Source organism: Megalops cyprinoides, chromosome 11, assembly GCF_013368585.1.
Source record: "Megalops cyprinoides isolate fMegCyp1 chromosome 11, fMegCyp1.pri, whole genome shotgun sequence".
NCBI classification, from domain to species: domain Eukaryota; kingdom Metazoa; phylum Chordata; class Actinopteri; order Elopiformes; family Megalopidae; genus Megalops; species Megalops cyprinoides.
In genome coordinates this window covers 34,471,795-34,489,099 of record NC_050593.1, presented here as the reverse complement: position 1 = coordinate 34,489,099, position 17,305 = coordinate 34,471,795, and the positions used below count along the sequence as shown (strand labels likewise).

The window sequence follows — 17,305 nt, the reverse complement described above, 5'->3', positions numbered from 1 at the left end:
GCAAGGCTGTAATTAAAGTCTTAAAGCTCTTCCAGTTGACATCTCCCAGGCTGTTAGGACAAAGCAACCACTGTTTCCTCCCAAGTGTCTTGGAGTTTTCAGGCTTTGAAGGTTTTCAGTTTATGTTTAGAATTCTGTCTAATTTGTTTGTTCCATCTGATTTGAATCAGCCGTTTCTAGAAATCAAATAGAGGATTTATTGCGGGGAATGTTGTGTGTTTACCTAACCACAGCATAATGATCTGTTTCTCTGAAGGAGAGGAGAGTTGTTGTGGTCTTGCGCATCTCCTGATAGTCTTGAATTGTTTACTTGTTGATGAAGTGTATGATTTTTAAGCTTGGAGATGCTAGCTGAGCTCTGTACCCCTGCTGCTTGCTTATTGAAGCCAGGCAGTGAGTGAATGATCAGACCGGCTTTTCTGCCTTTAAACTGCAACTTTGAAGACAGTAAGACCCAATAACTCTTCCAGTAGTACGCAGGTTGTAAATATCGGGAAAACTAATGGCTTAGAAAAGGCTGCATAAACAATGGTTTAGCTTTCAAGAAGAGCTTCCAAAAACCATTTGGGAGCGTAACGGCATTCTGAAAGTCTCTTGGATGGCAGGCGTTTCCAGCCCTCACAGAAGGGAATGGTTACCGGAGTGAGTGCTCCCAGGGCCTGGCGGGGGACGCGGCAGCCTCTGCCAGGGAAGTAGACAGATCCACGCTCCTCCGTCTCTTCTTTGCAGGGGACTCGAGCTGGCCGCAGACGGCTCTGTCTGCCCTCCCGGTTCCAGGCCCGCTGGTTTTATTCGGGCAATCAGACGCTGCAGAAATTGGAAGCGTGCCGCTCTCTGCCGTGCCGGCATGCCTTTCTCGTTTGGCGGGGCGGTAACAGTGATCCTGTCACTCCAGCTCTGCGGTCGTATTTGCATAGCTCCCCTTCCCTCTGATCTCGGCTGCGCTTTAAGACTGGGGGTTGCTGAGACTCGGGTGTGAGTTGGAGTCCCCTGGATAAGTGGAAATGTACCCTGTGAGAAGTGCATCCCAAGCATGTGTTGGCTAAACTAGGCCCTGGGGTAACAGTTTAGCACAGTGTTAAGGAGCAGCGAAAAGAAGTGAAAAAGTTGCTGGTTTGATTCGCCGCTGGGGCGCTGCTGTACCCTTGAGCCAGGCACTTAACCCAGAATTTTCTCAGTAAATATCCAGCTGTATACATGGATAACATGTAGCATTGTAACCTGTGTAAGTTGCTCTGGGTAAGTGTCAGCTAAATGACAATAATATAATGTGATCATGTAGGCCAAATGCTTATGTGTGCCCATATCAGACTGTGACCTTTTCCCCTGCCGTGTCAGGGAATGGAGTTCAAACATACACTGCATTTCATCATTGGATCTGTTTGTCTCTTTGGTGTTCGCATGATTACTTCTCACTGCTGTGACTGCATGTGTCCTGGAAGACCAGGGCCTAGGTCTGGCTTGGATGTTCCTCAGTGTGCTTAAAGCCTCTTTCCTGTACAGCTAGCGGCCCTCACTGCTGCTTCCGTAGCGCTACTTTGGCAGGAGACTCGAGATTTCACCAAAGCCAGTGGTTCATTGAAGGGTTTGCTCTCACTTAATCGTTTCCCAGATCCTTATATGCCAGATGCAGTCTTTATTTCAATGCGGGAATCAGGCTATGAAAGCGGGAACGTTTATTGAATAGGTTAACAACTTAATACAGCGTGCGGTTATTAATGCTAAATGACACAGTGCAGTTCCGCGTTGTCAAATCCAGCGCTTTCGGGGGGGGAGTGTCAGATCTGTCCCATTGAGAGCTTATCAACTCAGGGTGAGTGACTGAGGGAATCATCCAGCAGGTTTTCTGTAAAGTGCACTCAGCTGTTAAGTGTTTGAAGTTTGTATTGGAAGTCCTGTGAAGGGACATCATCCATGTTACTCGTGGTTATAAGGGCGAGCAGAGCATGTGGCCAACACTCTGAAACTGGTAGCAGTGGAAAAGATATAGACTGGATATAGACTGAATATGCTTTATAAATTAAGTTTGTACTTAAATATTTTTTCCCCAGTGGACTTAAATGCAGTGACAATTACATTGTGATAGAACTCATTGGTAGTTACACATGATAGAAATACAGAATGCATGTTCTCTTCAAATAAGCAGCATGCAGTCTGATTTGTTTGTGGCATTTCTAATGCTTAGTTTACTTGATTGCCATTATTTTCGTCCACCATAATGAAGTGCTAAGGTCGCCCTCTGCATGTCTGGTGTTGTTATATGTGCAGTTAAAAAGTTTGGGTCTTCCAAATTACGTCTGCTTAGTGATCCTTGAGTTTTGTAGTTGAAACCAGACTGATTTTACCAGATAACCAAAACATCCAAAGGCCCCTAGGAAGACACTTGGGGGTGGGGGGTCTTCATTTGCCATGATTGTGGAAAGTTAATTGTATCTGTATGGGCTGCAGAAGTGTGGGCGAGAGAAAAGTACGCTAAAGATACCGAGAAGCAGGATGGTGTTAATGAGCACTGTAAAGATACCAAGAAGGAGGTTGGTGTTGCTGAACACTAAAGACAGTGGGACAGATGACAGTGTTACTGAACATTAAAGATAATGAGAAGCGGACCAGTGTTATTGAACGGCAGGAAGTGGCAGAAGAGCCTGGGTTGAATGGTGACGTGAACAGCTCCTGTGTACTATATGAGCGAGAGGTGCTGATTTTCTGATGTGTTTTAGCAGGATCATTGAAGATGTTAACTGCTTTTAATTAAAGTGTTTTGAGGTGGGATGCCCACTGATTTATACTTACTGCGGACTTGAGACATCCAAAAATACGCATAATTTTAAGTAACATCAGAAAATTAACATACAGGGTTGGTCTTGGCCCACATCTGGGCTGATATTCGTGAAGGGAAGTCTGAGATAAGGTTTTATCAAGTTGCTCCTTATTGATATGAATGCTCAAATATTACAGGGATAAATCTGTTTGTTGCAGAGATTTTGTGTTTCTGGATTCATGTGTTCTGTATTTCAGTGAAGCCAGGCAGTTGTACCCCCCCCCCCCCCCCCCCCCCAAAAAAAAAAAAAAAAAAAAGTAATCCACATCAGTGACCCTGGATAAGAAGAATGAATGATTTAGCATAATTACTGTAGGAGGCAGAGCTGATCTGTGTGTGTGTGTTTATGGTATCTGTTGGGGCACCATCATGCGGTTAAAATGGCCATTTTGATTCTGCTCAGATGAAGAGTTTTTGTCGGCCTCCACTCGTCGTGGGTGATTAGCCTAAGATGTCCGCTCGTCTCGCCTGGAGACGACCGCGGCTCCAGATGACATGTTTTGTGATTGAAGGTTGAAATATTTTGAATTCTAATCAGCTGGCGGGTGGATTGCCTGAAATAGACTGCAGAATCTCCGGGCTTCCTCTCCCCCTGTCCGTCCTGAAAGGAGCCTGTCGGGAATGGCCTGGGCCTTGATGATCATAGAATTACCGGGACGGTGATTCTAAACCTCTCAAAGAGAAGTTGCTATGGAGATCCCATTCCAAACGGTGAAATGATTCACCTTTGAAAGGCTGTGGGGGGGTGGGGGGGGTACTGAAAGCTGAACACATCATTGTTCAGGTGGCCATTGGTTAGGAAATTGGTGGTGCCTGAGCAATCAGCGTACTGTGGCAGTTAAAGATCTAAAAAGGTTTGTTCCCTGAATGATGTGGGACAACACGGACGTGCATAAGATGGCTCCTTTCAATCAGAGACCTCTCAGAGTGCAGAGGAGGAAAATACAGAGGGGGGGGGGGGCAGGTGGGAGAGAGAGAGCGCGAACACCTTCACTGTTTTTCAGAGCTAATGAAATCTCAAGCTGCTCTTGTCCATTCAGTAGCCCCCCCCCCTTCCACACAACCTCAGTCTCCCTGACTAACGCAAGAGATATCTTCACAGCGAGCTTAACGGTTAATCGATCTTTTCTCCCCTTAATCCATTCGCAGTGTGCCTTAAATTAATAGCCTAGAAGAAAAGCACTCTTCAAAAATGACAGCTCAGGGGAATTCACCTCTTTTTAGAAATGATTGAAATCTGCATGTTTTATGTAGATTAAACTTACTACATTCCCCATACAGTGAGAACATGTAACTGTAAGCATAATCCTTGTCTAGTGGTGAAAATATGAATAAGATAGCTTTGAATGACCCCTATGGGTGCTCTCTGTCTCTGTCACTTGTAGTCAGATCCCGTTGGTTCATTTGGGTTTCCCATGAGGCCTGGTATATACATTCTGAGCTCTGAAGGAGGGGCATTTGAATGCTTCCATATATGACATCCATATAAGGGCTCTTAAAAGGCAAATTCTTGAACAAAAATTGCCTGTTTATTTCAGTTTACATTTAACCACATTCTAGTTTTTAGTTATACCTTGTACATGCAGAGGAAAACAGTGTTGGAATGGGGGCTTAACCTTTGCGTTCAGTAACTATGCAAAACCTTATCAGGTTATCCTAAGGGACAGGGTAACCATGAACTATAGAAAATACCAAACTCCATATTAATCCGTATTAATAACATAAAATCTTCATTTCAGCTGCACCAAGAGTAACCAGTTTGTGTTGGCAGCTTTGTTTTTGTGTCGGGCAACAGCTATAAATGACCTTTCTTTACCCAGACTATTAAAGCTGCCTTAACTGCTTTGAATACCAGGGAAATTGCAGTGGCGAGCGTGTGTAGAACATCTTAAAAGTTGTTCCAGGAATGTAGATGTTGGAGGTGCGCTCCTCTCTGCGTTACATGTGAAAACATGTACAGGAAGCCAGCAGCCGGCATGCACTGTAATTAGACTAAATGATGCTTTTCTCATGTCCTCCCTCTCTCTCACGGAGCCGGCCTCAGTCAGACCGGTTTAACCGTGATCGATATTGATCTGGAATGTTTTTGAAATCTTTTCTCTGCACAGTAGACAGGATAGGTCATCAGGTATGGCGCCTCTTGAAGTGCTTATGGAGGGACCTGTTGTTTCCAAATATCAGCGATCTCAGCTACATGGAAAAAAAGATGTGGTGAAAGGCTTAAAGTTGAGGAACATCCATTTTGAAATGTTAGAAGAGGATATTAAAAAGCCAGAATTTCTGTTTTGATGCCAATTAGTCAACAAACCAATCAATCGGTATCTATGTGGGATGTCATAATTTATTTTTTGTCAGTACACAGAGGTGTACAGAAGTGTCTTCAGTTAGTTGTACAGACTGATGTCTGTTAGATAAGTGGGATCTAGATGAGAAACCAAGATACCACCAGCCTCTTTGGACCAACAGTACCTTCAGGGCTGTTCAGAAGAATTTAGAGGTCCATTGTGTCAGGACTGCTGTCTGTAACAGGCCCACACCGCTTCAGTGGGATACACACTGGAGGAGCTCCACAGTCATAATGGTGTGGAGGTAATGAGTATACAACCCGTGGTTGTAGCATTGAGGAGGTGATGGGGAGGTCCCACAGTCGTAGCGGTGTGGAGGTCGTGAGGTGAGCTGACCGGGACAAACCCCAGTCAGTGCAGAACCCCTCACTGACAGGAAAGGAAGCCACCTGCTAACTGTCCTTTCCAAACAAGCAGTATTCAGAGTGATGCAGGACAATATTAACTGCGTAGGTAATCTTGCCCCCTGGAGCCTGGCTTCTCCGCTTTCATTTATTGTTTTTATGGTTCTCGTTGTGGCTTTTTGTCTCGCAAGGGAAGCCTGCCCACTGCTCTGCAACCCCCTTGTCTGCTGGTCTACTCCCTCCTAACCCCTCGTGTATGGAGACTGTTAAGAGCAAACTGAGCTAGTGTGAAGTAAGGGGTTAAACCGAAGTGAAATTAAGGCAGCTTGCTCAGGAATTTTGAACCCAGCAAAAGGATGTCAATGATCAGCAGCCTCAAATTCAACAACACAACAACACAAAAAAAACCAGAAGAAAAAAGCCTTTGTTGTTTTTATTAAGAGTCATTGCTTGATTAGAGGCCTGCTGGTAATATGTGACTGCGTTAGGGAGGGCGTGTGGAACTGCGAGAGCTGTGCTGTGATTGGCTCCTACCAGGACACAGGGTGAGCCCTCACTGAGAACTCATGCAGAGCTCCACGCAGTTAGGGGAGATCACTCACACTGGATATAGGATCTGTCCAAACACACAACAAATTGTGACACGCAGTTAATACTGGTTTTATAGCATGTTTGACTGTTTATGGACTGGTGGGTGTGTGTTACTCTGTCGGTGATTAAGCTTAACTAATTATCACAGCTCTTTAATGCACTTCTCTTTGCTGGGTAGGTAACGCTGTGTTCTTAATGCTGCAGATGTTTCACATTAACTTGTAAGAGTTTGTGTATTGGATGCAGTGTTTGTAATGCAATCCCTCCAAAACCTCCATCCCACAACACTTTTTTGTCTGATCACAATGATTGCTGGAGTATGAATATAAGAAGCATTTTTTTTACAAAGTGCATATTAGTTCTTACTTTGTTTTCCTCCAAACCTTTTATAATCTGTGTGTTTTTGGTCAGTCCGAATTGGGCTTGAAATGATTTGTGTGGCATTATCTGCAAACAGTTTAAGAAGAATAGCAACACGCAACGGCAGACCTCCCTTACAATCAGGGCAGGACTCTGAGCCGGGTAAATTGGAGCAGCAAAACAATAATTCGGCTGATTGGCCCCTTTCTGTGTGTTGTAAGCGAACTGTTTATGCTGTGGAGTACCTCTGCATGAGGAGAGGAGCCAAAACAGGCTGATTAGGCGGAGAGTAATTAGATAACTTCAGTTCACCAGGAGGAGGAGCTGCCCGATGGCAGCCTTACAGCAAAGTCTGATACGTCCGTTGAGCTGAATGGGCAATATGGCATTTTCCAAAACTTTACATACATTTTTTTACATTTTGATTTTGTAGTTTAATCATACACCACAAGATGTCAAGCATTTGTATTTAATGGGAACTTAAAATCATCTGTGCAGTGCCATTTGGATTCTCCTGTAACAGCAATGTAAAACAGTAGATGCTAGCAGTGCCGGCACAGTTTTGACAGCTGGTAGCCCAGTGAGGCATCCCCTCATTGTTACTACTAGACCCCAGGCTGTTGGGTTCCTGTTAATATCAAGCTTTGTGTCATTAAACCACATTTTGTGGTAAGTCGGCGGTAAAGGTGGGCGACATTATCTTTCCACGTCTTTCGAGAGGCTGGGTAGTGTGTGATGATAGATGTCAGATTCCTGCTCTGAGGAGGTGGATGTGTGTGCAGTAGGCGCCAGTGTGGGGGTGGTGACCGGTGCGCAGAGGTGTCACTCACCTGAGCCATAGGTACTGCCCCCTGCCCTGAGGCTGGGCCCTGGAGGCCCCACCTGGGGGTCAGGAGAAGGAAACAGCTGTGTGTGCGTGTGTGTGTGTGTGTGTGTGTGTATGTCGGGGGGTGGCGGCAGGGAATTGTGTCACTGACTGCCTCATTATCTCATCATCAGCGGGGCCACAGCAACAAAGCAGATCGATTTGGGGGGGGGGGGGGGGGGGGGGCTCAATTCCTGCCCCAAATTTACCACAGCTTTACACTTTATATGGACTCATGCCTCAGTTTAGAATGCATGCCTGTTTTCTCTAAACATTTTTATATACGATAAGAATCTAAGAAGGTCAGACATTGGATGAGATATAGTCTAACCCTCAAATGTGCATAGAATCCTATGTTAGCATGATTCATTATTTTATTATTTTGTTTTATTTGTTTATTTTTTTACTGTGGTAGCAAAATAAATAAAAAATATCTTCCGCTGCATATAGATGTTGTGGTTATAAAGGCAAAAGAGAACACAAACAATAAATTTATGGAAATTAATGGGAAGGACAGACCATGTTAAAAACTTATTTGACTCTATTGTGTCTGACTGTGTGTTTACAGTATGCTGGCTTTCTTAAGAAATGAAAACAATAGTTTAAATAAAAAATCGAGCCAAATCCTGTCATATTTCACAGAGAGCTACAGCTCCGACCCGGAGTGGAGAGTGGTTTTGGTGCTGCCTGTGGCGCCTCTTTGTAATTCCAGGCAGTGTTTTCATTGTGTGGAAGTTAGGATGCTCTGCGAATTTATTTTTATTTTATGTTAAATCGTGCACTGTAGTTATATATTGTTGTGGACACAGTGTGTAATTTACCAATGTTTTTTCTGACTGTGGTCCCTGTAATTCTGCAGTACGTGTGTGTATGAGTGGAACAGTGTCATTCACTGTGACTGATATGTTCTAAAAGAAGGGATTCTGAACAGTTCAGTTGTCAGTGCGAGTTCCACAGCGTCATGTGTGCCCCTCTGACCCCCCCGTCGTCCCTGCAGGTGCGTTCGAGGACGAGGACATCATCCACGTGGAAGGGAACGTGGACCCGGTGAGGGACATCGAGATCATCCACGAGGAGCTGCGTCTGAAGGACGAGGAGATGATCGGGCCAATCATCGACAAGCTGGAGAAGACCGCCGTCAGGGGCGGGGACAAGAAGCTCAAACCCGAATACGTGAGTGGCTATATCCCAGCATGCCTATATCCCAGAGTGTGTTCTAACATGTCACACCACTCACATCCAAGGTTTTCCCTTTGGTAATATCTCCACATCTCCCGCCTCTGTCTCCCCTTCCTCTTCTGTTTCTCCTGCTGAAAGTGAGCAGAGGGCAGGGGGTTTTCTCTGCTAGGAATCATTAATATAGAGTTACTTATTCAGCTGCTAACCCGGGGTCACAGTGCTGGCCTAATGAAAGTGCTTCCACAAGCTTCTTTTCATATGAAGTAATACTCCAATCACCACACGGCTTTCTGCGCCTCACTGCCAGTTCAAACAGTGACAGAGCCCACAGCCAGACACTGACCGTGTAAATGTTTGGATTATGTTTTGACACGACTTCCGCTTTTCTCCACTGTGAAACAGGGAATGGGGCACACTTTTTAGTCAGGGCTGGATTTAGATTTCACTTCAACGTATTGTATATATATTGTATTTGAATTGTCAGGTGCTCTCGCATGGTCGACTATGCATGTACGTTTTAAAACATTGTTGCCCAGAATGTGTGAATCAGTCTCTTCACGTCTACCATTTCATTAGGTGCTCTGCCTCAGTCATCCTTGCCAAAACAAGGATCTGTGGGTGTAAAAACAGTCGCTCTCAGTGGTTAAAGTCAACCCATTCAAGTCGACAGTTTACCCTGCCACCAGAATCTAGAACAGAGGTATTTTATTATGAAATTTTATTTCAATGCTAATATTAATAACACACACACACTGATATGATCTCCGACCCGGCGCTGTGAGCGGGGTAATCCAGCCTTTGAGAGTGTGCCGCGTGCCCATTGGCCAGCGCCGCTCCACCGCGCGGTCTGACCGCTCATTACGCTAACGACCGGGTTATTCCACCTGCTGGATCCGGGCGTAATCCCCCTCCGCCGAGCCCTGCTGCCAGGGAGCCTTTCAGGCCAAGCAGGTGGCCGCTGACGCATGTAATTGCTGACAATTTCAGGCGATGAATAAAAATGATCTACATTGCTTGTCAAAGGTTGTGTGCGCCATGCCAGGCAGAATCTATGGGAGGCCCTTTTAGAGTTGGGAGAATGGCGCTTATCAAGGCCCGCACAGAGCCTTTGAGGGGGGAATAATGAATTTCACAAGAAGCTAATTTTGGTATTTAACATGTTCAGCTGAGTTTAATTTTCGACGGGAATGAAATGGGGTCATTAGGGAGAGCATCCTTCTCGCTGATTAAATGTCTATCCCTGTCCGTATTTGTGTACGTGTATGAATGTGCTTTTCACCCTCTGATCAGCTCCCAGATGTTGACTTCCTCTGTAGCGTTAAGAAGTCTTGTTCGCTGTGGACAAGGAGACCTTTTTGGTGAAAATAACAATAGAATGACTGGAGGTGCAAGGGACACCGCTCCGGCAGGGGCAAATTTTGAGTTCTGAGGTGGCTGCAGCTGTGAGACACAAACTGTGCTGTAACTATAAACATATAAAAATATGAAACTGTAATATCTGTTAATGTCTGAAAAATGTCTGCGATTAGATTTGTACCGTCACTGCTAGCAGGTGCCACCTCTGGGTTTTAGGTGTGATCTGAGTGATTAATTATGTTTGTTTTATGTTCATAAGCTGGTGAAAGTGATTTCTCAGGGTGTCTGATGTTGGCTGTGCTGCTCAGTTCTTAAAGTAGAGCCTCTTTGAGTCACTGACTGTGGTCCTTTAAAAAAAGAAAAACATGTTAATGAAGAAAAAAAACTCTCGTTTCGAGTCTCGTGACAAAAAAGAAGCTGGACCCCCCGAAAAGCCTCCTCCCCTCCCGTTGGCAGCAGAATGTGTTTGACCCCCGCAGAACCCCCGCCCCCGCCTTTTATTAACACCTGCCTGTTGAAGAAGGACCCAGCCGTCCGCGGCCCCTGTGTCGCCCATGCGGGGGGGGGACGGGGGGGACGGGGGGGGGTGCATGGAGAGGGCCCGTGTCGCTTCCCTCTCCCCGGTTCCATTTCACAGATGATTAATCTTTCTGTGAGGATTGGGGTCGGCACAGCGCAGTGCGTAGGGGCTGTCCCCCGCGCTGCCTGCTCCACCAGCCACTCGCTCGGCCCGCGCGCTAAAGGGCCTTTAGAATTCCTGCAGAGAGAGCCGGGGTCCGCCGAGGACTCCGCCAGCCGGGGGTCACTGGCTCAAGCTTTCCCCGCCATTGTGTAATTCAGGCTCTGGCAGCCTTTTTTCCTCTTTTCTTTTTAAAAAGGGGTGGTGGGGGGGTGTGATTGTGAGGTTGGCGGCCGTGTTTGGGGAGGGAAGGGGAGGAGAGGGGGAGGGGTTGCGGGGTGGGGAGGGCCTTTAAGGAGGAGGAGATGAAGTTGACGAGGGAGGAAAAAAAAAGAACGCCCTCCGCTAATTTCTGTGGGGCTGGATCAACAATAACAGGCTCAATTTCTTTGTTACGAATTTCCTGACTCCCTCCCTCCGATTTTCCCACCCGTTCTCACTTTAATCGCGTGCTGATCTCACCTGCAGTTCTCAGCCACGTTGGCTCAGATAACGAACGCAGGAACATCACGGGAACAGCCTAATATTTTGTCTTGACTAAGCAGGGCTTAATTGCTACCTTGTGCATTTTCGCCATCTGATTGCATACTCAGGTGTAACAGAGTGCAAAGGTAAAAATAAGTTAATGTAGTTTATATAAACTCTCATTATTGTACACATTTTCCAGATTCAATGCCTTAAGCGACTGAACTAAGCTCTTTTCATTAAAGTAATCGGTACGAAGTGGTGCTGTTTATAAGGGTTTTTGAATCATTCTCTGCAAGGCATTTGCTTCTGATTTTGAAGAAAGGGATGGGGGGTGGGGGGGAGGTAGGCCTTTGTGCAGCCTGTCCTTGTCAGAATTCTGCCTCTCCTGTTTGATATGAGCACGCATTGTTCATTTTGGCATCAGGATGCCGTCCATTTAGGAAATAATTACCCAGTATCCTGCTGGGTTTATATTCTTTTTCATCTGCTTTAATGACTTCTTTCTCTTTCCCTTTTAATCCCAAACAGGACATAATGTGCAAAATCAAGAACTGGGTAGCAGATGAAAAGAAACATGTCCGCTACTGTCACGATTGGAACGACAAGGAGGTGGGGCTTTGATCTTACTCTCAAACGTATTAATATGCCTTATTAAGGCAGTCTTTTCATCTGAAAGCTGAAAGTCAGATTCCTGCTTTTGTTGCAGAGTTTCTGCAGTGCAAATCATGACTTAATGCACGCGGACGCAGTGTTTCCAATATTGCAATATTACTTTTTAACAAACTAATGACATGTGTTGTGACTGATAGGGATCTGAAAGCGTTACTGATGCTCCCCTGCGGTGCTTAGCCTGTGTTTCTCATTGATTTACATGCTTCTCTTTCACTTCCTGCACTGGGCTTCAAAGCAGGGTTTGGAAACTGTCCTGAACGATCGTCTGGAAGCCTTCCTCTCTCTTTCCGTCTGTTGCAGATTGACGTGTTGAACAAATACTTGTTTCTGACGTCCAAGCCGATGATTTACCTGGTCAACCTCTCGGAAAAAGACTACATCAGGAAGAAGAACAAATGGTGAGTCACAGCACGCGGTCTGGGCGAAGCTCCAGAAGTCACACTCACTGCGTATTACCCGGCGCTAAAATGTCTCCGTGTCCCTGTGCTCCTCTGAGCGGCGCGTTTGAAATAGTGGATGGTATGTAGCAGTCCTCCCTCTCTCTGTGTCGGAGCACAGTGCTCCAGCTGCAGGTCGGGGGGTAAGAGCCTGCTGATGTTGCTTTAATGAGACCACAGATGAGTCCAGGTTAGGATCCATCCGGAATGACCTGCCTGGAGGAGTCACCTAGCCCGCTGTGACCCAAAACAGTACCCTGGGGAGTCCAGCCCCCCCCCACGATCTCTGCACGCCATTAGCTACTTATGAGCACATGGTTTCCATTTTCATGTAAACATTTCTCATTTCTATAAGGTATCAAAGACAGAAAAGGCTTTAAACAACTGCAAAATAAACATTCGTGGACCAAAAGCCAAAGGCAGCGATTAATATCACATGGGCCTGCCCAATAAATTACAGGAAGCCTGTCTTTTGAATGCCATGTGCTCTGGAATGCTCTCTCTCTCACTCTCTCTCTCTCTCTCTCTCTCTCACTCTCTCTCTCTCTCTCCCTCTCTCTCTCTCGCTCTCTCTCTCTCTCTCTCTCTCTCTCTCTCTCTCTTTCTCTCTCTCGTTCTCTCTCTCTCTCTCTCTCTCTCTCTCTTTCTCTCTCTCTCTCTCTCTCTCTCTCTCTCTCTCTCTCTCTCTCTCTCTCTCTCTCTCTCTCTCTCTCGTTCTCTCTCTCTCTCTCTCTCTCTCTTGCTCTCTCTCTCTCTCTCTCTCTCTCTCTCTCTCATATTTGGTGTCATTGGAATTTGAAGCAGCTTCACTCTTTTCAGATGTTGTGTGCAGTAGTTGGGAAAATGTCATGAAATGCTCCATTTTTAGTATGGACTTCACATTCCTAGATTTATAGAAACTATTGACTGATAGGTCAACATAAAATTAGTATTGCATTCTGCTGACTGTTGAAAAAGCAGTGTAATTTCATGTCAGGTTTGTGTTCTTCCGTGCAGCCTAGAGCCTGACGGTACTTCTGTCATCAGAGAATTAACACGCTGCCTCACTTTGGTGCCAGATAGTTTCTCTCACACTTATTTGCCAGAAGAAGCGTCTTTGCCTTTGATTGAGTGATCAGAGTGGAGACAGTTCTCTTCAGGGAATAAACGTCCAGTTTGGGTTGAGACCTGTGAGCAGGGAGAGATCCCTCTGCATTGTCGAGCACTTAGTGTCCTGACTGGAGGGGGCAGCCCAGTGTCTCGCGTGCTGAGAGACGTTCCCTCAGGGTTTACGGGTGCTTTGCAGACCTGCTCTGCTCCTGAGGGCGTTGACCTCTCTCAGAGGTCTGGCTGGACTTGGAGCTCCTTCCACAGAGAAGACGACTAGCAGGGTCACTGCTGTCCATCGAGCCCTCCTCACTGTTGCCACAGTGTCGCATTTTGGGGGGGGCGCAGAAATCGGCTTTCCCATTTTGGAATTGCTGACTGTCTTTCGGTGGCTTGTTTTTCTTGGTTCGGCAGTGTTTTTCCGCTGGTGACTGTTTAAAGCACTCTGACAGAGAAGCCTGCCTGTCTCCCTGACAGCTGTGGGCGGCCCGCTTTAATTGAGCCCGGTATAAATCAACTGATTCACGACTCGTAAAACGTGTCATCAGCAGGAAGGGTTTTTCTCTCTATTTTTACCTGATTGAAATGAAACGCAATAAATCTTTGGCCTTTTTTCTTTTTTAAACATGCAGACTGTAAGTGCTGTGTCCTGAGGGCTCTCTGCTGAACAATGCAGACATCAAAGCGTGCGTGTTTGACATGCACTGACTCACTTCCCTCGGCCCGAGAGCCGCTCACACCTGTACGGAGATGATTACAGGTAGATCCGGCTGCCTCTAATTGTGGAATAAACGCCATTCTCAGCCCCCTAATGGCAGGCGGTCTGTTGCCGTGACGCCAGGCTGCCATTTCACTGTCGGCAGGCTCCACGCCCCCCCCCCCCCCAGACCAGTTGTGATGATGACATGGTTAAGGACTATTCAAAGCAAACGGGAAGACAAATTGCACTCTCTGCTTTTAATGTAAGGAAGGAAGAGAGGGGAGCCTAAACTAAGAAAAACAAGCAGGAGGATGTATTCACAACTTTACAGTATTTATATGTATTTTAAAGGATACGCCACTCTTAATGATGGATGTACAGCATTGTCTCCAAATATTATATATACACACACACACACATATATGCGCATATATATATATATATATATATATACGACATTGATAGATTCACACATACATACATAGAACCATATATAAAAAGATGGTGTGCATTTTAATTGCTCAGTCTCGTCACAGCTCCTGATTTTACAGCTCTGGTTGTGGTGGTGTGAGTGTGTGTGCACGCTCTGATTGTGTTATTTGCCTGCAGTTGATCAGCGCTAACATGTTTCCCGTTATGTAAGGCATCTGTGCAGCTGGATTTCCTCTGGAGTAATTTAGGCAGAGAGCCGGGCGCGGGGGTACAGCAGCAGACTGGAGCCATCGGCGGAGAGCGCCGGACACCGGTGTGCTGTCCCCGTTTTAAATACTAATAAACGGCATGGCTTTAACGAGACGCTCATCTGAGAGATCAGAGGAGGGAAAGAGGTCAGTGCTTTCCCCGGGTCCTCTGCTGGATAGGGTACATCATTTACCGCGCAGCACCATGTGTGCGCCTCCGTACCGCGCGTATGCGTGCGTGCGTACGGGAACCTGCGTCTGTGTGCGCGTTTGAAGTGGGAGCGGCGGCGACTCTGGTCTCGTTTGGGTTTTAGTGTAATTGCAGCTGGGAGATCAAAGCCGGGCCCAGGCGAGTGATGTTCCTGAGGAGGCTTTACCGCAGAGCCCTTTCCTCCGCGCAGAGAGGGCTGCCTGCTGCTCGGCTCTCCCCTCCAGCCAGGCCCAGGCTGCCCCCTGCACGTTCCTGCTCGTAAAAGCTGATTGAGGAAGTGTTTGTCATGTCTTTATGAGTGGGAAGTGTTGCGTGATTGGGAAGGGCATCTCTCGAGAGGCTGAGGAGAGGCCCCCGCTCTCCTCCTCCTCTGCCCCGCGGTGAGCGTGGCGTAGTTGGCGCGTCAGAGAGAGCATGCGAGGCAGCGTTTCGGTGCCGGGAACGCCGGCCGACGCCCGCGGGCCCGCGCTGTTAGCACTGTTAGCCTGTGTGAGAGCGCATGAAGCAGGGGAGGCAGCGGCACAAACAAGCTGGGGGATGATGGGAGATCCTCCGGTTTCCTCCAGTTTAGCAAAACAAAGACAGAATCTGCCCTTAGGTCACTGATTCAGATGTTGCAGTGCAGGAAACTCATTACTTCAGTTGAGAACTTTTTCCCCAATAAAGATGTTTTTAATGCGCACCCTTAAGAGAGTGATATATTTATTTTACCTGTCTAAAAGATGTATATATTTACCTTTTCTAAATCCTGTGAAAACAAAGTGTTGAGCCTCTACAACGCTGGTAGCTCGAGTTGTTTGGGTTCTCTTCGGATTATGTTTCCAGCAGGGCTGTAGCCCATGGAGACAGCTGGGGGACGTGTTGAAGGGCTGGTCACCTGTGGTCACACATGCGTGTGTGTGTGTGTGTGTACATTTGAATGTGTTTGCGCTTGGTTAGGGCCGTGTGTAGTTTTGTGTATTGGAGCCTCAGGTGTTTCACTTTTCAGCCTGGCCTGAAGGGGGCGCTGAGGCTGTGAGGAGCTCCTGCTGCTCCATGTATCTCTGCCTGTGCATGTATCTGTATATCTCTATACATATCTGTATTCAGCTTAATGCATCCGTGTTCATGCAGCTGTTAGTGTACGTCTCTTTAAAACAATGTCAGAACATTTTGCTGGTTTGTCCGGTGGTGTCTGGTGCTGTGTGAAGATTCCGCTCTTGCCGGTGTGTATGAAAAGTGAGTGTGTGTAAGGTGAAAAGCTCTAGTGACCAGATCAAGTGTACCAGACTGATGTATGGTAGTATACTTGGCTTCGCTTGTCTCATCAGGTTGCACAAGTTAACTTGTGGTAGGGCTGGAACAGTGTTATGCTCACACTCGCTACTCTGGGAGTGCTGTTAGCCTGGTCTGACACTGTTGCTCATTCAGCTTGAATGGGTACGCTCATGTTCTGTTGTGCTGGGAGTCACTCTGGATAAGAGCATCGGCTAAACAAATGTAACGTAAGTAATGCAAAGCGGCCCGTGTGGCAGCATCTGTGTGGGGAGTGGTAAGAATAGACCAGGCTGGACAGACTGTGGGAACGCAGTTTTTCTGCTCCGCTGAGAACACCATCACAAAAGCCACGGCCACAAACCCACTCCCGCTGCCCGAAACCATAATGCCCAAGAATCTGAAACTTTATAGGGTGCAGAAACAACAGGCCTTCCAAGCTTTATGAACTGACGCACTAAGCCGGCAATGCTCTCGGAGACGTTGGAAAATTTACGAGCGTTTGCTTCTAAAAACGAGCTGGTCAGAGTAGAATCCATGCGCCGTCTCTGCTTTCTGTCTGGAAATGCTGAAACCCGACAGCAGTTTCTGGTGGGTAAGCTGGACGGTTTGCCGTCTGTGAGCGCTTACACGAGAAACTTTCGGCTTCAGTTTGTCGTGAGCGCAAATTGTAGAGAGCAGAGAGACTGGTTGCACTGTAAAAAGGTGAAAGTGGATGGAGCCGCTGGTCTTTTTGGAGCTACAGCAGTCGTCCTGGAGCCAGCTGATTACCCACGCGGTATATCTGGAGCCAGCTCTGGTGTCTAATTTGCACTGTGTTGGGTCACTGAAGGACTTGTGGGTCCTTACATTGTCACTGATAGAGCCTTTCCTGACCCGTTATCAGTAATGAGATCGTAAGCGTCCGTGTCAGGGCTTTGTCCTCACGCAAGGACGAAGCACAGATTTGCTAGTTCTCTGTCCCTGCAGTGGAGGTAGTTCTTCCCCTAAACAGCTTTGCTCATATGATGAAGATGTGGACTCACACGTAGCACATGCATGTGGTATGAAGACAGCATTGCAGTGGGAGGCTCCTTTAAAATGTCCACAGGGTTTAAAACATCTTCTCTTCAAATCTGCTTAAGTGACACTGTCTGTGCTCCGATTGGTCTCTAATCATGTCAGTTTTCATTTATGTGTCCTGTGTGTTTTGTGGAAATGGACAAGGTCAAAGACGGTGCCAAGTGGCTTTCCATGACGCTGGTGTGAGGCACTCAAATT

General features: G+C 46.8%; 1 protein-coding gene across 2 annotated transcripts in view; it reads left to right on the top strand.

The window, feature by feature from the left end:
- The window catches only part of ola1 (Obg-like ATPase 1), a 41,632-nt gene that overhangs the window by 9,150 nt on the left and 15,177 nt on the right, over positions 1-17,305 (top strand). For both annotated transcript variants that reach the window (XM_036541180.1, XM_036541179.1), the window contains exons 5-7: positions 8,321-8,496; positions 11,534-11,614; positions 11,978-12,075. In XM_036541180.1, coding sequence (XP_036397073.1) covers positions 8,321-8,496; positions 11,534-11,614; positions 11,978-12,075 — 355 coding nt within the window. The remainder of the gene's footprint in view (positions 1-8,320; positions 8,497-11,533; positions 11,615-11,977; positions 12,076-17,305) is intronic.